This window comes from Podarcis gaigeae (genome assembly GCF_964106915.1).
Source record: "Podarcis gaigeae genome assembly, chromosome: 1".
In the NCBI taxonomy this organism is placed as follows: domain Eukaryota; kingdom Metazoa; phylum Chordata; class Lepidosauria; order Squamata; family Lacertidae; genus Podarcis; species Podarcis gaigeae.
Window position 1 is genome coordinate 110753101 of NC_139678.1, and position 26011 is coordinate 110779111.

Consider the following 26011-nt stretch of genomic DNA (forward strand, 5'->3'; position numbering starts at 1 on the left):
CGGTATAAGGCAGCTTCCTCTGCTCCACAAACAGGAATGGGAATGTTCTGTCCATGAAGAAAGTGGCTCTCCGCTCGGCACCTTCATTATACACCTTTAGGAACCAGGCAAACAACATTCCTCTTTAACCAGGCCTTTGGCTGACTGACATTCAATACCCTTTTTAAATGTGTGGGGGTTTTGGGGTGGGGGTTTATTTGGTTGTTCCACCCTGAGACCTGCAGGTATAGAGTGGTATGCAAATTTAAGAAAAAATAAAAATGTTGCAGCAGTTCCTTTTTTGCCACCTAGAAAGAAAGGATTTAGGGGGCCCATCCAGTAAAATGCTATAAATCACAGTGAGACACAGAGGAGGGCTTCCAGTCAATGAGGTCCAGCTCCGAGGGCCTTCTGGCGGTTCCTTCACTGCGAGAAGCCAAGTTACAGGGAACCAGGCAGAGGGCCTTCTCAGTAGTGGCACCTGCCCTGTGGAACACCCTCCCACCAGATGTCAAAGAGAACAACAACTACCAGACTTTTAGAAGACATCTGAAGGCAGCCCTCTTTAGGGAAGCTTTTAATGTTTGATGCACTACCATATTTTAATATTTTGTTGGAAGCTGCCCAGAGTAGCTGGGGAAGCCCAGCCAGATGGGTGGGGTATAAATAATAAATTATTATTATTATGTGCAAATAAATATAACCATTGACTGCGTGCCAATTTAAATACGACCACTGACTGTCTGCTAATTTTTAACAACTGAATTTAAACAGAAAACGCTGAGCAACCAAACGAAACACCTGCAAGTTTCATCAGCTCAATCCCACCCCCAACCCCTTTTCTTACTTAATATGTTTCAGGTGACTTAACAGTGGACAAACTTTTGCCAAGGCCACAGGATAGCTAGGGACATGGGGATCTACATGTGCACTTGTCTTTATGGACTTATCTTTGCCTTCCTCACCTGCTACTTTGCAAGTCCTCCCATTGGGTTCCAACACATAACCTTCGTCACAGTAACATCTGGAAGACCCTCGTTCGTTGTGGCAGTGCTGGCTGCAAAACCCTGGAGGGTCACATTCGTTGATGTCTTCGCAGGTTTTGGAGTCGTTGGCCAGCTGGTACCCAAAGGGACAAGAACACTGGGCGCCAAAGGGGCCTTGGATGCAGTCATGTGTGCATCCGGCATTATTATCCGTACAGCTCTCCTGGTCTGCAAATAAATGGGAGAGGGACATAAACCAGCAGGTATGAAAACCTCTCAATTCCCCTAAAGTATAGAAAAGGGAGTTGTAACAAATGCAAAGCAACAGTGCCTGCTCTTATCTAGGAGTAGGAGAGATTGGGGAACCTGGGGCCTTCCATATATTACGATTAGACTCCCAACTCCCATCTTCCCTGGCTGGGGAGGTTGGGAATTCAACAATATCTAGAGGGCCACAAGTGCACTAAATAAGTTGTAAGTAAAAGGAATGTATACTGATATGTACACATATAACTAACATGTTTGAGGTAAATTCTGAGCCAATTTAGCAGGTATTAACACTTATAGCCAGGACGGAAGGCCTGTTTTTCCTGTGGGCTGTCATTGCTGAAATGCCATCCATGTACCAGAAGCAGAAAAAGATTTTGAAAGGTATCGTCAGCTAACAGGCATCTGGAAATAACAGCCGGTGCTCAGAATCCTCAAATGGCATAGCAAGGAAACTGATAGACAGAAAGCCATCCTAGCTTTTAAAAAAATAATAATGAGGAAAACATTACTTCAAAGTCCCAGCTATGGTTTCCACAAATGAACCACAAATCCTTTGCTGCCTATATGAGTTCTCCCCACCTCCCACTCCCCACAAACTAACTGAGGTAAATATGGTATCGGATGTTATGATGAGATGCAAAGTCAAAATAATTCGCTTTTTACTTCATGATCCTTTCAAACATACTCATATACTAGCAGGTCACTTTGCTAGTTTAAAGTCTAAAATCTACATTTTTTTTCTTTAGCAGCAGAGGTGGTGAACCTGTGGACCTTCTGATGTTGATGGACTACAAATCCCATCATTCCTAACCATCAGCTATCTTGGCTGAGGCTGATGGGAGTTGGGGAGTCTGGCAACATCTGGAGGACCACAGCTTCCCCACCGCTGTTTAACAACACAAAAATGGATCAATTTAGAAGTCTAAATGTAGGCTGCAAGAAGCTCAAAAAGAAGTCGGGATTGCCCACCCTCTCCCACCACTGGCACATAAAAAGGAATGGTTTAATACCAGAAATAGGAATTGTGGTAATTGGAGGCTTATTTTTACATAATCGGGTATGCAGAGAGAAGAATACAGGGTTGGTGTAGCTTAAATCTGAGTTGCTATTTCTTCCTATCCCCCCACAAGCTCAAGGTGTCAATTTGAAGACAAAGTGAAGTGAGAACAAGAACATATGGATAGTACAGTGGTACTTTGGGTTACAGACGCTTCAGGTTGTGCGTTTGCAGGTTGTGCACCGCGCCGAACCCAGAAGTACCGGAACAGGTTACTTCCAGGTTTCAGCACTCGCACATGCGCAGAAGTGCTGAATCGCAACCTGCGGCGCTGCGGGTTGCGAACGTGCCTCCCGCACGGATCATGTTCACAACCCGAGGTTCCACTGTACAGAACTTTTGGCTCCCCTTTGAACCCTTTTAAGTGACTGTGGCTGTGACAGAGAGGATCAGTTATGGTGAACACATACCAAGGGTTTTCTGCGATTGTTTTCTACCTCAGCCTGTTAAATGCCCTCCCCCAAACCCCACAAAATGATCCTGAAAGTTGGGGGAATCCCCACAGAGATATGTGATGTGGCAGAATAGTTAGAATGGAAAAATTAGCTGGTTTCATGTGCACATGTGAAAGCACTTCCTTTGCACGCACACACAGAATTCTGAAGATGCCCAAGTGAGAGGAGTGGAGATTTATCAGAAATAATGCAGCCCACTGAGCTATTGAGGATGCATACATGGCTGCCACATTCTGGAGTTCCCTCCTCAACTCAACAACCCTCATTAAAGTTTGTCGGTTCAGAAAAAATAACCCAAACCCAAATCCAGTGTCTTTGAAGCCTTCTCAGGAATACCTGTTTCTGTAAACAAGCCCTTAGCTAACAAATGCAATTTGGTGTCAAAATATTAATCTAGTATGCTTTAGACTCATACCTGGCTGAGGCTCATCTGAGAATGTGCATTGATTAGAAAAAAAGGAGGAAAGAAAGAAAGAAGTTAGGATTAAGTGTAAATCAACACTGACAGTAATCATCACAAACACGACATCTGGCCGCTTGCCATTTTTTGAGATTATCATCAGATAAAAGTTAGAAATTGTACAGAAAATATTAAAGACCGGATGAAATTTAATTTTAATTAAAAGAAACTACTGATTATGTCCCAATCTCATAGACAGTGAATTTAACAAGTATTTGAAGATATAAGCAAAGTTTGAAACACATTTAACATATTAAACTCAACCAAAGCACTGCTGAAAATAAAGAACATACTCACAGTCTTGCACAGCTGCAAAAGGTCTGCAAGTTATGGTGGGGCCATGCAATTGCGGGCTCCAGATATTGCAATTAATATACAGTAAGCCCACAATTTATGCACATTTAACTTGTCCACATTCAACTTAATGTGCATAGCATAAAATAATAATAAATTAAATTAAAAAGCAGACAGAAAGTGGCAATCCCACTTGCCACTGAATGTGCTTTGTCAATATTCAATTTTGGCTTTAGGCAAACCCCCATGTTAAGTTGCAGGTTTACCATACAAACAAGTATATTATACTTGATTGTGAGCTTTATGTATTTTTAAATTTATTATGTCGGTATCCCACTCTTCCTTCAAGGAGCTCAGGATTCCATATATAGCTGTTCCCATTTTACCTTTCACAATGACCCTGCAAAACAGAATAGGCAGGATTTTCCTAGGATTTTCCTGCCCCATCCAATATCCAGGCATCTTGCAGGTCCATCCTGCATTTGCCCTTTAAAAAAAGGTAACTTACTGCACAAGGGCGATTCATCAGCTCCATTAGGGCAGTCGGCAAGATTGTCACATACTCTGCTGAGGTTTACACACATGCTGTGGCCAGGACATTGCCACTGCCAGCTGGGGCACCGGAAAGGCTGAGTGGGACAGTCTCTCTCGTCACTCATGTCGCGGCAGTCGTTGTCACCGTCACAGACCCAAGCACGGTAGACGCAGTTCCCATTGTCACAGTGGAAAAGGGAAGGAGGGCAGGTCCTGGGGGGGCATCGATGATGCTCATCTGAGCCATCCACGCAGTCGGGGTGCCCATCACATTCCCAGTTGGCAGGGATACAGTTGCCATCCGACTGACACTGGAACTCATTCTGATGGCACATCCCAGGTGGCCTTGTGGCTGAAACATAGTCATACGAAGCATGTGGGAGACAGTCCACGCATTGGTGGGAAAGCAAGCAGAGCTGTGGCACACATTTCGGATACAAGGGGCAGCAAATTTTTGGAAATTAAGAGGAATTGCAAAAGGACCACCCTTGACATGACAGAATGACATATCAGAGACTAGATTCAGATAGGTAGCCATGTTGGTCTGACACAGTGGAAATAAATTAAAAAATTGTCCAGTAGCACCTTAGAGACCAACTAAGTTTCTTCTGGGTATAACCTTGCGTGTGCATGCACACTTCTTCAGACACAGATATCAGAGACTAGTACACATGCCATTTAATGTCTGTGGACAGCAGCAATTTTACTTATATAAAAATATAACCAAATATTTTGGATATGCTTTAATACAAAAACTTGCACCTATCCCCTGGCCTTTGCCTGAAGTTCGGGACGTTTTTCTCTTGCTAATTTTATTCCTTTGCTAAGCATGCTGTTTTAAATGTGCATTCTATATTTCACTTCCTTTTAGTACTGTTTTATCTTGAAATGTTTCAGATATTTTAAGTTTCCTGTTAATTATGTTGCTCTTAATGTGTATTTTGTATCTTGTTTTCTTCTATAATATTTTATTTTAGAATGTTCTCTTTGATTGTTTTGATGCTGGTTGTAAACTGATTTAAGATTTTTTTCACTTAAAAATATAAAGTGGTATGGATACTTTGTAGTTTTCATTTGTTCAAACATCGTTCCCTCTTGCTGCCATTATAGTGTTGATATTTCTTCTTTTTTCTGTATTTATTAAAAAAAGGAATTTAATGCACATCTCACTGAAGCTGTTAGGAAAGCTCTTGTTGATTTCAATGTGTGAATTGTTTCTAAAACTATACACAAAGCAGTTCAGTATAACAAAATCTTGACTCAAATTTGGATTCAGAAGACATGTGAGATCTAACCCATGTCATGTTATTACTGGAGAATGCCACTTTATTATGCGCCTCAAGCTGAGTTATTGCAGACATCTCATCTTGTCTGCAGCCAGCGTGTTCAATTCTTCATAATATTTCACTAGTAACAGGGAACCTTGTCTGTTCCTATAGTCAGGACCAGTCCTGTCATTATGGAGAGTGAGGCAGCTGCCTCAGGCAGCATACTTTGGATGTCATGAAAGGGCAGCAAATTGCTAGTTATCCAATCAATCATTGATGTATTTTTACTGCCAAGGAGGAAAGGAGGTGTATATGGGATTTTCTCCCTCAAGTACTTGGGTAATAAGTAATTTGACTTGGGAGGACAGGCATCTGCTGTTCTGCCTCAGGCAGCCAAATGTCTTAGGTCAGTGCTGTACTTACGACAACCAGCCTCATCTGAGTGATCGTTGCAGTCAAAGACACCATCACATTGGTAATAATTGCTGATACACTGGTCTCCACTTGCACATTTAAACTCATTGGAACTACAGTTGTAAACTAAAATAAAAAAGAAAGATTATCTCAGGTTTCACTTGGTGACAAGCTTTTGGACAGTTTCTCTGCCATTGTACTAAGAGCAAGAACATGGTAGGCAGTGATTACGACTAAATATATATCCCTGGGGATTCTAGAGGACAGGAGGAATGCTTGCATCGCCCACTTCCCTGAAGTACAAGAAGAAGAGGAATTTGGATTTTATATCCCGATTTATCACTACCCTAAGGAGTCTCAAAGCGGCCATCAATCTCCTTTCCCTTCCTCCCCCACAACAAACACTCTGTGAGGTGAGTGAGGCTGAGAGACTTCAGAGAAGTGTGACTAGCCCTGAAGATGAAAATGTCAAGTGTAAGGAGGAGGCAGGTGATACTTAACTGCAATCATGTTCATCCGCTCCATCTACACAATCCTTGTCACCATCACACACATAAAATGGATCGATGCACCTGCGATCAGAACACTGGAACTGACCAGGCTCACATGTCTCTGTGAAAGCTAAAAAACAAAACACCAACTTAATAGAATACAGTGGTACCTCGGTTCTCAAAAGTAATCCGTTCCGGAAGACCTTTCGAGTTCCGAAACTTCTGAAAACTGAGGCGCAAAGGGTGGTCTGCAAATTCAATTGAGAAAATTGAAAAACACACAGAGGAAGATGGAAGCATTTACTTCCAGGTTTTCGACGTTCAGGTTCTGAAACGCTCGTCAATGGAGACGCTCAAGAACCGAGGTACCGCTGTACCTATTTTCCCATAGCCGTATTTTGCATTAACACACTATGCAGCATATTACAGAGCTACAATCTGTGCAGCACCATCCTAAATGTATTTTCTAAGAAGGAAAATCTCCCTGGAACTAGTTTAGTCTAGAACTAACATAGGAATCTGCCTTAGGAGACCACTGGTCCTCCTAGTTCAGTGTTGCCAATGCACACTAGCAGTGGGTCCCCAGGCCTTCAGGGAGGAGTCATTCCCAACCCTAACTGCGGCTTACTCCTACTAAGCATGCTTACAATGGTAGCCAGAGCTGTGTAGAAGCTGAGCTGCAGAGAAAGAAAAGCAACGACTTTGAAGAGGGGGCTGAGGGTACCCTGGAGCTAAACTATCTGGGGTTGTTCAGGGCCTAGATGGGGATCACATGGACACTGCTTTGGGTTTTAAAAGGCAGGAGAGGTTTTGGGCTGTTGTTGCAGAAGCTGATTGCTGAGAAAGACTAAACACAGCGCTGTATCCTCCCTATTTGAATGCTTACTGCAGTTTTTTTCATCTGATCCGTCACCGCAGTCATTGTCTGTATCGCACAGCCAGATTCTGGGAATGCACTTGCTGTTGTCACAGGTGAACAAGGCTGCCGGGCATGAAGTGGGGCCCTGCGTGGGGCAGTGGAGCTCATCGCTACTATCGAGACAGTCATTGTGCTTATCGCATCGCCACCGGTTAGGAATGCACTGGCCATTTCTGCAGGTAAAGGCCGACGAAGCACAAGAATTGTCTAAATGAGAAAATAAAATGTTGAGAAGCTTTGAGTTATAATGCCACCAAAACCAGCCTTCCTGGCTACCACACAAAGATGTTCCACTCAATGTAAAAACACAATTTGGAGGGTGAGGGGGAGAAAACTCATTAGGTCTGAGTAACATAAATAGTATTTCATTCTATCGCTTATTACTGGTGTAGGGGTTTGTGTCAGCATCGTGTGGGGAGGCCCTTTGTTTATATATTTATTTATTTTTACGGAGAGTGCGAGCTCTCTTTTCCCCCAGCTGCAAGAAGTCTATGACAAAACTGTCTCTCACTAAATGTAAACAAAAAGACTATGGATCGAAAGTGGAGACAATAGATGCACCTTCCCCTGTTTATCTGTTTTGTAACACACAAAAATCATTAATAAAAACTAATTTTTTAAAATAATAATAATAATAAATGGTATTGAAGGCTTACACTATGTTCTCCAATTTGTTGCAATAGGTGGACTGCAACTGAGTAATTTTTGAACGAAAGAAGTGACATTTGGGGGGAATACAAACAATACTTACTAAGGGATCCACAGTTCTGTTCATCGCTGTTGTCGTGGCAATCATCCACACCATCACATCGATAGTACCTGGGTACACACCTGCCATTGCCACAGGAAAAGGAGTATGAACCACACTGTAAAGTGGGAGGCTCGTTAGATGGATCTTCCACACAGGTCAACTGGTTAGAGCTCAGTTTCATTCCATAGGGGCAGCCACAAACCCGCTGAAAATTGGGCACTGGGAAGCAGAAATGGCTGCAGTCTCCATTGGGATTTGTTGCTCTGTTACAGTAGTTATTGCCTTCGAAAACACAATGAAAGATTAATTCGGAAGATTTGCAACACGATGGAAACACTTACAAAACACACCCTTTCCCGAGGAAGGAAAAGATTCCTGAGACACAAATGGTAAAAGGTGTAAATGGAAGGGCAAAAACTTGGGAATCTGTGCAAATGAACAGATAGGAGTTGAACAGATAATGCTACTGCAAATCAAGATGCTTCGACATACATCCTTGAAAAAGTACAATAGATAAGCTTACCTATTTGAGACTGAGCATTATATGCTTTCACGTGCATGATATTATTGATTCCCCTCCTAATAATAGTCATTTCTCCTCCATCAGACTTTCGGACCCGAACTATTCCGCCAAGTCTCCAGTCAGTGAAATATGCATAACCTGCAACACCCAACCAAAAAAACCAAAACATTACGGAGGTTATTATTATATATGAACAACAGGAATGCTCACATGCCAAAGCTGACTGGGCATATGTACTGGTTTGGATCCAACTGGCTGTGAGCCGTGTTTGTGGGGGTGGGTGGGGTTTTTTATTGATTCCACTTTTTCTGCTGCAGCCCCACCACCACCACCACATGCTGTTCTAGAGGTTCCCCCAACTGGAAGGAACAAACTGGAAGTGCAGTACAGAGAAGGGAGAGGCAAGAAAGCCTTGTTCCATTAAGCCAATCTCCACTTAGGGAAATTAGGGTGCTAGTCAATTCTCAACTCTTCCTCAGAATTAGTGAGAGCCAGCATGGTGTAGTGGTTAAGAGTGGTAGACTCGTAATCTGGTGAATGGGGTTCGTGTCTCCGCTCCTCCACATGCAGCTGCTGGGTGACCTTGGGCTAGTCACACTTCTCTGAAGTCTCTCAGCCCCACTCACCTCACAGAGTGTTTGTTGTGGGGGAGGAAGGGAAAGGAGAATGTTAACCACTTTGAGACTCCTTAAAGGGAGTGAAAGGCGGGATATCAAATCCAAACTCCTCTTCTTCTTCTTCTTCTTCTTCTTCTTCTTCTTCTTCTTCTTCTCCTCCTCCTCCTCCTCCTCCTCCTCTTCTATCCATACTGCAAAAGTGATCTCTAGACCATTGTAGAATTTCACATGGGGAGTTGGGTGATGCAGCATGAAAATGAATGTGTGATGTGAGGTTCAGTCTATTTCTCCACATACTTGCTCCAGAAAGAGGCCATGGTGAATGGCATCGTTCATATTTGGTGATATGAGCAAGCGACAACAACAGCTTTTACAGCACGGAGTTTCAGAACCAACATTATTTCCCTCATTAAAAACAAACAAACCCAACCAAACAACAACAACAACATACTGGAAATCAGACAGAAAATGACCGAAGCTGCACTTGCAATGTCAAGAGAGTCAGATACAAGGCTTAAACCTGCATTTTCTGTTTGCATGTGTATCTCAAAAGCAAACGAAGAAGTGAAACCTCATAAACCGGAGATATGGGAACCTGAAGCCACCCAGATGTTGTTGGGCTGCAACTCCCACCATCCCTTACACTTTGGGACATGCTGACTGGGGCTGGTGGAAGTCGGAGTCAAAACAACACCTGCAAGGCCACCAGTTCCCCAGCCCTGTTGTAAACAATACTTTTGCAAGAAAACCTGCATTTCAATGCATTGCAACCTACTATATTCCAAAAGGCTTTCATACCGTGAGAGACTGAGGACCGCTGTGAGGACTCAACATAGATACTGACCTCCAAAGATAGTGAGACCAAATGGATGTGTCATCTGATTAATTCGTTCCAGCGTCTTCCTGTCCAGCCCATCAAAGGTACTGTGTTCAATCTTATCAAAGAAGGCATCCACCCAGTAAAGCCTTAAAGAACTGAAAGAAATGAGAGTTTTATTTGAATTTTTACAGAAAAGTAGTTTGCCTGCAGAGACATGCAGGTGGAAGGTATATTCCTCTGTATATAATTCCCATCTAACTGTTATTCATCTCAGTGGAGGTTTCTGCACCATAAACATCCGGTGCAAAATTAGTATTTTGAGGAGGATGAAATGCTCCAGAATCCGCCTTCCACAAGTCCCCTCACTGTTTTCGCTGCACCCCTTTCTAATGAGGCTTCTTCCTGGGATGCTTTCCCTGTCAGTTGGGGCCCACACAACAAATGTCCTTTTAAATGTGTTGGGGGAGGGGGATATGGGTTTGTTTTGTTCTTGTTTTTTATTTCGTATTTTGTGCTTTTACTTTGCATTTTTATACTGTGAACTGCCCTGAGATTTTCAGATAAAGGGTGATGTACAAATTTAATAAAACAATAATAAAATGATTATGATTCCATACAGCCATTCAGAGTTGGATCAGTTGCATAAGTCAATCCAGAATGAGGGCAACGCCTTCCGGCTCAGCAATGCCCTCACTTCGGAGGTGTGAACGTTTCAATCTCCTTTCAAAGCAAACCTTGAGGCAGGGAGAACACTGGAAAAAAGGTGCCTATCACTACAGATCAAAGCTTTGGCTAAGGTGCCCTCTCCCACCCTTTCAGCCCAGCTGTAATTGAAAACTTAAATCTGTTGTTCGGAATGGCATTTCATAACTTACTTCCCTACCGTCTAAAGTATTTCAGCTTTTGGTGACAAACTAAAAGCATCTGTAGTTTGCAAGAAAATGACTTGACTATCGGCATTCTGGAAGAAATGGTCGTTTTGATGCTGCATTTGCTGTAGTGTAAAGATTATTTCTGCAATGTCCGCTGGTTGTATAATATCTGCTTTTAAAAATCCTTGTTTTGATTTGATTTCTTACCTCCAATCAATAGCTAAGCCGTTAGGCCAGCCAAGTGTTGTGTTCACAATTGGTAAGGCATGTGATCCATCACTCCATGCTCTCATGATCTTAGCAGGCCGGAACCAGTCCGTCCAAAATATGTACCTGGAAATAATAATAAAATGCACTGAAACTACAAATAGACATCAAAATGTTGATATTTCTCCCCGGCCTGTCACCTGCAGTGCAATAAAAACCCAACCCCCAAACTAAAAACGGTCTTTTAGGCACAGTACTTACTATGTTCTGACATTTGTTCTTGCTATCGCTTATAGAAGAAACAAATTTAAAAACAAACTGAACTCAACTCAACACTCACTCACTCACTAAATAAAAGGATAATAATGGATTGGATTCAGGTTTCCCTTAAGTGGATTTCACGAGGCACTACACTGGAGGAAGGGATTGGCAGGCAATTTTCATCTATTCCTCTTTCCCCTTATGCCCCCCCACAGTGCCATTTCCCATGATGTTCCAAAGGGCACTGTGACCCTGCGGGGTATTTTGGGAGGGAAGTGCAGTGTGCTGCAAGGGGAAATCCACGGAAAATTACCTAGGGATAACTTGACCCTAAATAATAATAGTAACAGTAGTAGTGGTGACTAGTTTTCACCAAAACAAAAGTTTAACTCAATAGAGAAGCAAGTGCCAGCCATATTGCTAAGAACTGGAGCATTCCCTCCCCATCCATTATGGATAAACAGCAATAAATAAAAATATTATGGCTTCTTGTTACAGATCTGTCAACAGTTAACAATATGGAAATAAGAAAATAGATAGGAGGAAGATTTTTCCATAGTATAATCAAAGTTACAAGACATTCACAGGTGGTTTAAATTAGCCTCTCGCCCAGAGATAATGGGAACTGACTCCAGCTGCATAACCAAGTGCCAGGAGAGGGAGCCCCCATCATCAGAGGGAGTACGCATAACCACGATAATAACCTCCGCATGGACTTTGCATTCTGAAATAACTTCTTTTTCCTCTACAAAGCAAAAACATCAGGCTGGGATTTGGCCCTCAGAACGGAGTATCAGAGACTAGGTAAGTGAAAGACATGCTCTAACACTCCTCCAAGAGAGTTATTTATAAAGATAACACCGTGGAGATAACAGGAACTCTTACGCTGCAGTGAGTTCTGTTCCAATCCAAAGAAAGAGCACAGAACAAACGCTTCTTGGTTTTTTAATAGATAATTCTGCTGAATACCCCTTTTGTGTTGATTTTGTACCACCTTGCGTTTTGCTCTGGATGTTGTAACTGGTGCCAGGACAATAAGGCGGAGGGGGAGGGATGCCTGAACAAGGGGAAGATATCTGAGATGGGAAAAGGAGGCTCCTGGACTGAAAACAGCAAGAAGTATTTTTGAAATACAAAACCACATGGCTCTTAAAACACACACAAACAGTAGTTTAAAAAAAAAAGTTGGGAGTCAATCTAGTGTTTCATAAATATCATGTGGTACAGCCCTCCTGGACCTGGTATCACTTCAGAATGGAGATGGTGGAATGGCATGGTTGAATACCCACATTTTTAATAGCAATCCTGCATGTGGAAAAACAGGTTACAGTAGAAATCGTTTCTATAGCATTCAAGTTTCCAGACAGGGGACCTTTGACACAGAAGAGCGTTCTAGCACATGATGCACTGCCTGCATTCTAACACAGCAGCATCACAGAAGGGCTTTACCTCGTTATATTTCTGAACACACAGCTGAGTGCTGAGACTTACCCAATAACAGGATGAACCACTATTGAACGAGGGTTATTCAGATTCTGAACTATAGCTCTTCTTGATTTATCAGCCAATCTCATGACACTAATGCTCCTATACGGAGGGTCCGTCCAGTAGATATTCTTGGAGATCCAATCAAAAGCCAAGTCTTCAACTCCTTCCACTCTGTTGGCTACAAGGATTTCCCTGCCTGGTGTTCATATAAAATGGACATAAAATTTATCAAAAGGGGAATGGGGAACTTTCTATTTAAGCGTTATATGATAAATAGTTAACTATTTGTTTAACCACTTCCCCTCTGCAATCCCCAGAGTGAGTGGCCAGTGGATGGGGAAGTAAGCAGTAGATTTCTATTGCATCCTGTGTTCATTGCAATCAACGCTGCTTCCGTTCTGCTACAGTTTGATTTCCACTAAAACCTATGTTATAGAACCTATTTGCTATGGCCAGAACTAACCTAATTAATTAATCCCAGAAGAAGGGCAACATCAAAACCAATGCAGACTACAGCATAGCATTTGCAGACTAATAATAATGATAGTGAATACTGCTCCATTCCTGATGAACATGCAAATTACGGCAACTTCCACTCCCATTTCCATAGGAATTCTATGGATTCCCTATCTATAGCTCAGTGGTGGAAAACATTCTCTGTATGCAAAAGATCCCAGGTTCAATTTCCTGTTAACATCTCAGGCCTATATTTTAGATTTAGAAGGCAATTGGGCCAGATCTGGCCGCTGGGCCTTAGTTTGCCCACACATGCCTAAGAGCCCAATCGTCGTCTAAATCTGGCCCGTTGATGGTCCGGGAATCAGCATGTTTTTACATACGTAGAATGTGTCCTTCTGCTTAAAATTCATCTCTGGGTTATTTTTGGGGCATAGAAATTCGTTCATTATTTTTCAAAATATATTCCGGCCTCCCACAAGGTCCACAGTGGACCAGCCCCCTGCTGAAAAAGTTTACTGACCCCTGCCTAAGAGCCTTGAAAAGCAGCTCCCAATCAATGCAGACAGTATGGGGCTATATGGGCCAGCAGTTTTATTCTATTTAAGACAGTCTATAGAGATGAGCTATTTTTGCTCTTTCAAAACAGCAGTTTTGCTTTGTAGCCTGAATCAAGGGGATCAAAAGCAATTATTACCCATTTTTTCCTGCTCAGTTCAAGATGCTAAGATGGGCAGAGGAGGAAATCAAAACAGAGAGATTCGCATCTTACCTGTCCCATCTGTTTTTTGTTTATAAATTATGTCCTTAATGGTATCAGAATAGAAGATGGTATCCTCCTGGGCGTAGAAGTCAATCCCAACAAAATAGGAAGGGGTCCCTGTCACAGGGATGATCACATCTTCCTGGGTGGAAAGATTGAATGGGATTCCACGAACAGCTAGCTGGGATGAGAAGAGCAGAAACTGCTGCACAGCTGTAAGGAGAAACAACACAAAAAAATCAGCTTCCTTACTTCAAGGCTCCAATGATCCTAAAATAAGAGTTAGTTGAAGTTAATGCTTTCAAAAACATAACTGAGATTAGGAGAAAATATCCATGCAAGAACATCTACCAGACAAGACGAATTCAATTAAAAATGAAAAGTGGAAAACAGAAAATTACAACAAAGCATGTATATAAATTTAAACAAGTGCCCAATCTAAAGGCATATGATGTTGTCAACTTGCTGAAACTAAGCAGGCCTTCATCTGGCCAATGCCTCCATCAGAAACTGTCTAAAAAACCTATGTTGTGAAATTTGTGATGGAAGAAAGGTGGAATATAAACATGATAAATAAATAAAATAAGGGCTAAACCCAGCAATGGAACTTTGCCTGCTCTAGATCACAACAGAACCCAATCACACGCCCAAATCATTTCTGAAATGAGAAGTATATGCAGGATGCAAGCCAAGGAACTGGGATGGGCTGCAGATACGGGACTATCTTTGAAACACAACAGTTCCCACCACGTGGAATACTTTGGGCAAGCATAGGAAACATGCACAACACCCCTATGGGGAGATGCGAGTAGTCCCACATGCACTCTGCTACATAATGGTGCACAGCAGCTGTGAGGATTGCACACACTGAAACTGAAAAGCCAGCTAGGAATACAGCCATCCATTCAAGCATTACTTAAGAGAGTCAGCATGAGTCCTTACCAATGCAACGTCGTCCGTCAGCATGCAAGTCAAAGCCCAACATGCATTTGCAACGATAGCCAAGACCATCATTATCTGTTTTGTGACTGAGAACACAGATCTGCTCACACCCTCCATTATTGCTACCACAAGGGTTTCTTACTGGAAAAAAAATAATACGGTTACAGCCTTACCAAACTAAATCAAATGTTAGGTTTTCATGATGTTTTTAATTTCATTGGTACTTTTTACCTAAGTGCATAAAAACATTAGGGACAAAATATCAGCTTTCCTCTACTGATGTTGAGTACCTCCTATAACACATTTTACATGGTCAACTCCTATTAAATCTGTTCAAATTTCCCAACCGTCTAAGCATTTCTGAACCGATTCTCAGCATATTGCAGACTCACAGATTTTGGCTTATTAATTTTTTTCCAAAGGAGTTATTCTTTCTACATATCAAGTACATTTAAGTCTCACTGATTTAAAAGGGAAAGCTAAAAGCATTCCTCTCTCCTATTGAAAACAATGGGACTGGAATTGCTTAACTTCTTGGATCAGAGGCTGCCTCACACCTAATTCATCTGAAATTCATTCATTCCAGCTAATAAGGAAATGCCGCTCTCCCCTTTAAGAGTAGTTAGAACAGTATGCTTAAAAAAAGAAAAGAAAATTGCACACACACCAGACTCTCCAAGTGTCTCTATTTTCCAGGGACAGTTCCGGATTTACCAAAGCTGCCCCAGTTTCTGATTTGATCCTGGAATGTCCCGCTTTTCCTTAGAATGTCCCTATTTTCACTGGAGAAATGTTGGAGCGTATAGAGATAAGTAACTTATACAACCTTTAGAAGACATCTGAAACCAGCCCTGTATAGGGTATTTTTTTATTGTTTAATATTTTATTATGTTTTTATATATGTTGGAAGCCGCCCAGTCAGATGGGCAGACTATAATCAGATTATTATTATTATTATTATTATGGAATAGGATGTCCCGATTTTCTTCGGAGAAATATATAACATACACACACATATATATGCACATACTCTCTCTCTCTCTCTCTCTCTCTCTCTCCATGCCAAAATATACTTCAGAGGCTGGCTGAGGCCTAGAAATCCTCTTGTAAAGGGATATGCCATACACAGACCTTCCCAAAAGATTATCAGCACTGCCAGCTTTAACAATACTTATCACTTGCAAGATAGGACAGGGTGCTTATAATTAATATCCCAGCTGCCAACCCGTAAATAAGTATGCTGTGATGTTACAGGTAGGTAGTCGAAAATAAAATAAAATAATTCCTTCCATTAGCACCTTAGAGATCAACTAAGTTTGTTATTGGTATGAGCTTTCATGTGCATGCACACTTCTTCAGATAGTGTACATGCACACGAAAGCTCATACCAATAACAAACTTAGTTGGTCTCTAAGGTGCTAATGGAAGGAATTATTTTATTTTGTTATGCTGTGGTGTGAGAGCTGACAGGATGCCTGAAATTAAGTCTCCTGGAGATCTACCACCACAGTCCCTCAAGTGTGCAGTGATGTCAGACCTAACAATACTGCTCCCTTCGACATCAAGGATGCGACCAAACCAACAAGGAGAACAGCTCACATGCAGCCCAAACTGCTAGATGCATGAAGTATCTCTTGTCCTGCATGCTGTTGTAATATTCATTGGGCTCCTTCTTCCCTTACAAGTGCAAAGATTCTGTTACGTCGGAGATGGGGAGCCCAAGGGCCTCCAAGTCCTATCCGTCACAGATGGCATGGTCAATGGTAAGGCTGCAGTTTAGCCAGACATGCCTTACATCAGTATTTTATTCTTTGAAAGCTTCAAGGGAATAAAGCTCACCCATGCCAAGCATTCGTACAACACAGTTATCACAACTAATAGCCAAATCTACGGCATCCAATTGCACCTTCAGCCATTTTAAAGAGGCAACTTCCCTTTGGCTCCCTCATTTGACTTACCATAGGGCTGCCTGAGAGCATGATAGACTGTCACTCCGTACGGACGCAAGGAAGACTGATAAATAACTTGTGGGTTAGAATCCTCAAATTTATTAGCTTTCATCACCGCCATCTTTGTCCAGTCAGTAAAATACACATTGTGTTCAAAAAGGCTTATTCCGTAAGGATGAGGAATCAAGGAGCCTCCGTGAGCTATTGTTCTCCTGTTGGTGAGTCAGAAAGAATTATTTTTCATTAACAAAATCTGAAAATGAAGACTTATAGTCGGGCAAGATCAATATTACATTCCATTTCTGGTTAAGGTGGTTTCACAAGGGATTTAGCAACTGACTTGTGGAATCATAAACAAATACGCACACTGAGGGTCAAAGAAAAATCATAGAGGAGAAAAATATTGGGATGATGTAAAATTGAAAAGACGGAACAGGACATCAAGGAAGGGTTATAAGGGGGTGGTCAACTAGATGAGCTTTTAAAAAAAAATAAGGAAGAAATTAAAGGGCTCAAACCAAAAAAACCAATTTAACTGCTTTACTGGATCAGATTAAAGGCTCATGTAGTTCTGTATCCTGTTCTCACAGTGTCGAAAAAGAAGACTATGGGGAACACACAAGCAGAACCTGCACACAATGGCACACAATTGTATGCCTACAATTCTCAGCAACTGTTCATGATAATAATAATTTTATTATTTATACCCCGCCCATCTGGCTGGGTTTCCCCAGCCACCCTGGGCGGCTTACAGCACATATTTTTAAAAATTGTAAAAGATCAGACATTAAAAATTTCCCAATGCAGGCCTGCCTTCAAGTGGCTTCTAAAAGTCAGATAGTTAGTTTATTTCCTTGACATCTGATGAGAGTGAACACAACCATCAGGACTAGTAGCTACTGATAGCCTTAATGAACTTTGGAATTGATTGCGGCATTAATTATGAAGCAAGGCTATTGGCTGATTCACACCCAACATTTTAAGCACATCTGCCATACATTTGAAGTATGTGACTTCCCCCAAAGGATCCTGGGGAGTGCAGTTTCTCCCTCACAGAGCTAAATCTCTCAACATCCTTACCAGACTACAGTTCCCAGAATTCCGGGGGGGGGGGAGCTGTGTGCTTTAAATGTGCATTTGGGTGTGTGCTTTAACTGTATGTGTCAGAAGAACTGCTGCTGTACTATATCCAAACAAATCGAAACTCTTGCTTAAAAGTGCATTTTTTTAATGTTATCTTAAGTATGCTGCTTATACTGAAGCATCTCATTTACTTTTATATTAATAAACTAGAAACTGTTCCTCTCTGGAAGGAATGTTACATCTGAAGCTCCAGGCAGCAATAAGTAACAGGCTTTTTATCTTAAAGGTGGGGGAGAGTATTCTATTTGCGTTCTTGGTTCACAAATGACCTTGAAAAGTCCAGATTACAAGGAAAAACGAAGATAGGACTTTAAAATTAAGTTCTCCGCTGTAAACAAATGGAGCAAATGGGACGGAAGGCGCTGTGTGGGTGCCAACTCCCTGGCATCCAGAGTTGTGCAGAGTTGTGTACAGTATTTAGGGATTGACGTTTCCAGGAGGGATACCCTGCCCCTCCGCTACCAATCATCTCAGGATCAACATTTGAAGCCCCCAAACCATTCCCTTCCCCTACGCAAGAATATGCAAATTGACATGGGCGATGAAATAACCTTCTGCACTCCTACAAATACTAAGAATCAACACAATATTCTTATTCTCTCCTATCAATGCATGCAACAGGGAGAGCCTACCACTTTTCTGTTAATAATTTAGCCCAGGAGTTGCCAGCAGAGTCCTTCAGATGTTGGTTGACCACAGCTCTCATCAGACCAAGCTAGTATGGCTAATTGTAAGGAATTGTGGGAGTTGCAGCCAAAGAACATCTGAGGTTAGCTGGCCTGTTGCTGCTCACAGATCCAGGGACAGTGGTGAATATCTAAAAAAAACCAGATGTTTCATAATATAGTTTCAAATATTTATCCATCTGTGTGGATTTAATGGAAATCCATAACACACAACTCTCATAAACTGTTATGAAGATTATCACTGGAACAAGCGATAGTACAAATAAATTAACAACTAAAAATATTGATTAAAACCTCTTCCCACCTCTGCAGTCCATCGTAAGTTACAGTTTCGATGTAATCAAACCGGCTATCCACCCAGTAAAGTCTCTTTGATACAATATCCAAAGTTATCCCAGCAGGCCAGCCTAATTTTGTTTTAACCAAGTCTAGGCGGTTTGTTCCATCCATGAAGGCTCTTTCCACTTTCGGGTCACCAGAGAGACTATCCCAGTCTGAGAAAAATAAATAACTATAAAAGGAAAGAAGAAAAGAAAAATCCACTGAGTGCCTCTCAGTCTTCAGAGAAATACTAGAAATAGTCTTGTGGCACCAGACCAGCCGTTCTGCTCACTGGCCAGGATAGGACACATGAGGAACTAGGGTCAGTGTATGTGTTACACCAGCCACCAAGAAATGCAAATTCTTATCACATCAGTCCCTCAAACTGCATGGAGGAGCTCCCCAGCAATGCCTTCTGTCCCATGCAGAATCATTGCAATGAGAAGACCATTCCCAGCATCTTATACAGTGGACTAACTACAGCAAGCAGAGACCAAGGCCCCAATCTACTTACAACCAGTTGATTAATGTAGATTGCCTAAAGCAACAGAACTTTAAGGATACGTCTGTCAGATGGATATATCTTCTAAACTTGAGCAAGCTAGATATCAACTAAGTTGTCTTTCTCATCAACATATGTATAGTTATACTAAATCTCTTTGTAAGAAGACATTTCTGAGTAAGGTCACATACACACCATACCTTTGAAGTTCATGGCTTCCTCCAAAGAATCCTGGGAACTCTAGTTTTTCCATGAGTGGTGGGAACTGTATCTCTGTGAAGGGTAAACTATGGACCCCATGATTCTTTCAGGGAAGCCATGTTCTTTGAATGCATGGACTGCATGTTGATATGAGAGATAACTAATTATCACTATCTCCATTTTTATGTTCACACCCATCTTTCCCAGGCGCTGATTCTGCAGCAAGTACAGTGGTACCTTGGGTTACATCCGTTTCAGGTTACAGACTCCACTAACCCAGAAAAACTACCTCGGGTTAAGAACTTTGCTTCAGGATAAGAACAGAAATTGTGCTCCAGCGGCGCGGCAGCAGTGGGAGGCCCCATTAGCTAAAGTGGTGTCTCAGGTTAAGAACAGTTTCAGGTTAAGAACGGATCTCCGGAACGAATTAAGTACATAACCAGAGGTACCACTGTACTAAGAAGGTGCCTGCCATCTCCTGCCACAGACATAAACACAGTGAGTTGCACCATATTTCTTCCTCTTCTCTTGGATTCAGCAAAATGTTCCTATCACAGCTCTTGTACTGCTGCTCCGGAACACAGTTGTTTCAGCAGTGAACAAAGGAATGTAAAGCAAAATAATGCAATTCTGCAAGAGGAAGAGAACACAGAGCTGAAAGCTCTATACCATCATCCGTTCCTATTTATTCCACAGTCCATGATATTTCAAAAACTTTATACAGTTTACAAACAGAAGGGATTCTGTTTAATTTAGCATTATAACTTACCCAACAGTAGGATCGACAGCTATTCCTCTAGGGTTTCCCAAGCTTTCAGCAATAAGAGTTACTCGATTAGTTCCATCCAAATTTACCATATCAATTCTGTTGACACTGGTTTCTACTATATAGAGCTTGTTGTTAATCCAGTCCACAGCTAGGTTTTCAGGTGTGTCAACTGAAACATTTAAAACTTCATGGATTTCTGAGCCATCAATGCCAACTGAAAAAACCTGAAAGTAAAGTTTGAATTACAATGGTGAGGTCTTGTTGAGTCCTGGCAGATCCCTTAAATTATTTTTCTGCCTGTTGTAGCAATTGTAATGTGCTGTATTAGATGCTGTGTGGTTTTCACTGTATTTCACTGTATGTTTCTTTTATTTCTTATATGCTGTATTTTATTGTAAAGCAATTTGAATTTCATAGAATTCAATACAAGAAAAGAATAAAATACAACACGATATAAAAAATAAAAGAAAAATACAATTAAAAATCAATCTGAAGACTGAACGTGATGGATGTGCCATCTCCCATCTTCAACCACAAATGCACAGACATGTCATGGACCATCGGAGTGAAGTTTGTGGACCTCAGATTGGGAGCCCTTGATCTAGGGGATGCAAAGAACGGGCTACAGATGAAGGCAAATGTTCTCCACATCACTACTAACCAATTTATTCTGAGAGACAAATCCTTCCTGCTCCCAAATATAGGTTTTTTTGTTTGTTTTTTTAGTAACTGGACAGCAGAATATTTTTACGGGCATTTGCAAGGCAAGAGAAAAAGCAACTTGTTCTTCTTAACTCATATTCCCAATCTTTTTAAAGTAATTACTCTTGAACCATTTGGATTTGAAGCTGAATACACCTTTTGGATTATATGAACTTAATATAAGCAATGCATAAAAGCAATGGAATAAAATATTGGCCCATAGCACAACACACTGTCAATATTTCTTACCTAGAGCTCAATTATCTGTAACATACTTGAGGAATATTTGATTTTTATCTCCTCAGAGAACACAGTACTTTCACATTTTAAATGATCAAGTTTCAAGAAATTGCAAAGGAAAAAATACACTCAGTTTTGAAAGAATGTCTACTATTTCTCTTAATTAGGTTTTTGGACTCCATTTCCAATCATATTAAGAGTTGCTCAAGATAGTACCATAGCATAATAGCATGCTTTGTTTGATAAATCACATGTAAGAGCATAGCTTGCAAGTGCGGTCATTATCATAAAACCATCTCAAAGTTCGTTTTTGTTGGGAAACAAAGGAGGGCCCTGCATCTGTTCCGAGAAATGAAAAGTTATCAACACATCCTGCTCTTGGATCCCTCTGCTCCAAAAATGCCATTTTGCTTGACATTTCAACCTACCTTATCTTGCACTGTATCTGTCCAAAATACTCTACGCAGCTGAAAATGAAAGTCCACACCGACGGCGACTCCACGGTTCCGGGATCGGACTAGAGTCTGAAAACTGCGTCCATGAACATCTCCAACCAGCAAATCACGGCCATTAGAAAAAATAACTGAGGCAACTCCAGCTGAAAGAACAGATGGCATTAATGTGCCATTTCTTGTGCAGTTGGGCATTAGCTAGAAAATTACAGAAAGCGTGGGTAACGACCAACAGTTAACTGTGACTACTGGGTGTACCACCAGCCTATAAAATATTACGTTACGGGCATATCTATTCTATACATTTTCTAGAATCTGGTTCTCTACGGCAACCCCAATATTAAGGCCCAATTTACACATGAAACAGAGGGTCATGATTCCAAGATTATCTGGATAATGGTCTATACAGTTATCTGCTGTATGAACAGGTATTCATGCAGTTCGTATCATAGCCCTATTCCGAACATTTTTCATTTTCTATTGTTTCTTAGGTCAATATACAACCAAGACCTAATCCCACCACCACCAATTCATACAGGTAACTAACTATATTGCAGAAGTGCCCATATGGTTACACGTTGTGGGAGAAGCTACATCACTGGTGTAACATGTAAACTGGGTCTCATTCTCTGGGAGAAGATGAACTAGTACACATATTTAAAGTGCCAGGCAAAAATTACTTGTTTCTCTTTGACGACTTTCATACTTTAAAAATATGTGCACTGTGTGCAAACCTGCCCAATTTAAAGCACTTTTAAGCATCACCGATTTCTGTTGTGGAAATAAATGAACATTTAAGAAAGCTGCCACATACTGAGCTGCACAACTGATCCATCCAGCTCAGACTGGGATTTCTTTCTGGAGATATAATAATGGAATGTGGAAACTTCTGCATGCAAACCATAAGTTCGGCCACTGAGCTATGGTCTTGTTTAAACCTCTCCCATCTAAATCAATGGCACTTAGAAATCCTTCATGGCAGGGGGGCGTGTCTTTGTTTACATTACTTGGTGAAGGATACTGGGGGGACTTGCTGCCTGGTCTTCCAGCAACAACTGGCTAATAGGTAAATAAATGGTGCAGGCAGTGACAGCAAAGTGCTGGGAGGCCTTGAAAAAATTAAAGCATCTTTGCATTACACTCAAGGGCATTCCATTTATCACAAGCATATAATCGGCTTTCCTTTCAAGCACCTGTGAGATGACAAGATAATGTTAGCTTTCAAAGCATCGCTCAAGGGAGAAAGATCAGCTCCCAGAGCTACTGTCTTACATGAGGTATTGGCTCGGCAGTGGCGGTGATGCTCCAAGACGTAACCTTCTGCACAGTGACACCGATGGTGGCCAACGCGGTCTTCACACACTTGGTCACAAATGCCCCACGTCTTGCAGTCGTCAAAGTCTGTGACACAGACAAGGTTGCAAACATTGCCAAGCACATTCTGTCCACAGAATTCATCACTTTCTTTCTGCCTATTTGCAGGAGTCCTATCTTACACAGATGCACACGCTTCCTTACTAACAGAAAGATGTCCATCAGATTCAGATGTTATAAACGCATGTCTCTTCCATATTTTCCAGGAACTTAGGATCTAAAAATACCCAAGACTTCTGCGAGTATTTTGAGTAAGGGGTCCACAGGACACAGCAGCAGCAGCAGCAGCAACCACAACACCCAGCTCTTCTTTGTGGTTGCGTTAAGTTTTCATTCTCCTTAAACTCACCCCCAGACTGATGCCCATCTTTGGAAAACCGCTGCCTTCGCTAAAATGTGAGCTGCCATTTAATAAAGATGACACACAGTAACTATATGAGGCAGCATGTAATTCAACAGGTGGGACATTGGGTTTGAACCCTGGTTTCAAGTTTCAAGTTCAAACACTGGCTTTTGCTGCCCAGCCATGAAACATACTGAGTGTCCTTTTGCCAATCACAACTCCTCAGTGCTCAGTCTACCCTGATCAAAATGAAAAGGAGATATATCAATTTATATGTTCAAATGCTTATTCAAACCAATCCCAAGCACTTATTTTACAATAAAAACTCACAGCAACTCTAAATTAAATCAGAGGTAAGTTAACTTGGAAGAAATGGAGGCAGTGTGAGATTTTACTTTCTTGGGCTCCATGATCACTGCAGATGGTGACAGCAGTCACGAAATTAAAAGACGCCTGCTCCTTGGGAGAAGAAGGCTGATCGCCGAAGAATTGATGCTTTTGAATTATGGTGCTGGAGGAGACTTTTGAGAGTCCCATGGACTGCAAGAAGATCAAACGCATCCATTCTTAAGGAAATCAGCCCTGAGTGCTCACAGGAAGGACAGATCCTGAAGCTGAGGCTCCAATACTTTGGCCACCTCATGAGAAGAGAAGACTCCCTGGAAAAGTCCCTGATGTTGGGAAAGATGGAGGGCACAAGGAGAAGGGGACGACAGAGGACGAGATGGTTAGACAGTGTTCTCGAAGCTACAAACATGAGTCTGACCAAACTGCGGGAGGCAGTGGAAGACAGGAGTGCCTGGCGTGCTCTGGTCCATGGAGTCACGAAGAGTCGGACACGACTAAACAACTAAACAACAACAAAGTTAACTTGCTCTGTGATTTGTGAAAACCACCTTTCTTAAAATGATGGGGACCACAATGCCAGTAACCATGAGAGACTTCACAAAATCATGCTTTAGCAGAAGGGATAGGTCTAACCAATTTTTAAAAAACAATTGTGTGTTTTTATTAGGGGTTTCTCAGCTGCACTAGAATCTTAACAATGAAGCAAATCATCTAAGTTTTGTCTTCTGACATTTCAGAAATCACCTTGAAGCCAGACGTGCCTCTTATTCTCTCATCTCACAACATTTATAGCAGGAGCAAGCAAGAATCAGATTATTGACACTAATTTGGACTCGGCTTTCAGCATTAGAAGATTAAACTCCTCCATCTCAAAAACTGTAAGGACAACTGAAATTGGATTACTTTGCAGGTGAATGGCTTTTCGTTTGCAGTCTGAGCAAGGCAGAATGAAGAACAAACCAACAGACAAAGGTCTAGTCCTCAGGGAGGATGGGCTTGTGCCACTTTAGATAGAGGGGCTCCCAAATTTGCATACTCCTTCAAACAAACAAAATTATCCACACATAGGAAAAAATAGGCTGACAGTAAGAAGACTGGACTGAATCCCTTCTTCTCTGCTAGCTAGTCTTCTGAATGGTGGAAGAACATTCAGCTGTCTAAGAAACCCTCCTTCTGCCATCTATAATCTGAAGTGGTACTGTCAATATGCACCTTAAGAGAACTAGGTCAAAAGGTAATGGAGAGGATTACACGACCTTATTTTTCTAACTTACACCTTTAAGCATCACACACTGCAATACTCTGCCTTGTCACGCATGCAGAAAGACCACTGCTTTCACTAGGGCATCACCATATATATAACTGAAGACAAGAGTAACACAACAAGCAAAAAAAGCAAGTAGAAAAGCATGGGCTGTGCCATACATTGGAAAGCACCAAACAAATGAAATGCCGTGAAAATCCCTGAAACGAGAAGTAATCGACTATAGAGTTAAATAATAAAAATCAAAAATTTTAAGGAAAAAAATTAACGTAGAATTAAACAAAGACTTAACGAGATGCCAGCTACAAAACTCATTTCACTGAACTAATCAGTTTCCTCAGAAGGAAATAAAGAAATTATAAACCTTAAATGATTTTAAACAAACTCAAGAGCAGGGCTGAAACGCTTCCCTGTGTTTACAAAAAAGTATGAAAACCTCAATGACAAGTTTTAAACATAGCCCTATTTAAGAGAGCCAAGCAGCAGTATTAAGAAATTGAGGACTCGGCTGTAAAAACTCTAGCATTGCCTTTACAAAAAGGTTTTTTTAAAAAACTTACAAAGGAATACGAGATAAGCTGTATAGGTTTTAAACAAACCCAAAAACAGGGCTGAAACGCTCCTGATTGTTGATGTTAAAGACTGATGTACTGACACAGCATCCCTATCCAAGAGAAATTCACACCACCCAAAATGCATTGATCTACTATTTGGCAAAATGCAAGCTCAACCATCCCATTGATACTTGTCAAAATGGTCTTTATTGGGAATAAAATGATTAAAACCATTCATGCTTCACAGCATCTAACACAGCTTGTGTACCTGTATGTTTTTGGAAAACATTTCTATAGATTATGAAGAAATATCCTGCAATCAGATGGTCATTGGTG

General features: G+C 41.4%; 1 protein-coding gene across 1 annotated transcript in view; it reads right to left on the reverse strand.

Annotated features, from left to right (window-relative positions):
• Positions 1 to 26011, reverse strand: part of LRP2 (LDL receptor related protein 2) — a 144091-nt gene that overhangs the window by 72181 nt on the left and 45899 nt on the right. Inside the window, 17 exon segments of the mRNA XM_083702334.1 lie at positions 945 to 1193; positions 4010 to 4387; positions 5727 to 5843; positions 6219 to 6338; positions 7095 to 7334; positions 7879 to 8160; positions 8402 to 8539; positions 9863 to 9993; positions 10918 to 11043; positions 12670 to 12862; positions 13895 to 14098; positions 14828 to 14968; positions 16786 to 16988; positions 18910 to 19116; positions 20399 to 20622; positions 21769 to 21938; positions 23065 to 23193. Coding sequence (XP_083558460.1) covers positions 945 to 1193; positions 4010 to 4387; positions 5727 to 5843; positions 6219 to 6338; positions 7095 to 7334; positions 7879 to 8160; positions 8402 to 8539; positions 9863 to 9993; positions 10918 to 11043; positions 12670 to 12862; positions 13895 to 14098; positions 14828 to 14968; positions 16786 to 16988; positions 18910 to 19116; positions 20399 to 20622; positions 21769 to 21938; positions 23065 to 23193 — 3252 coding nt within the window.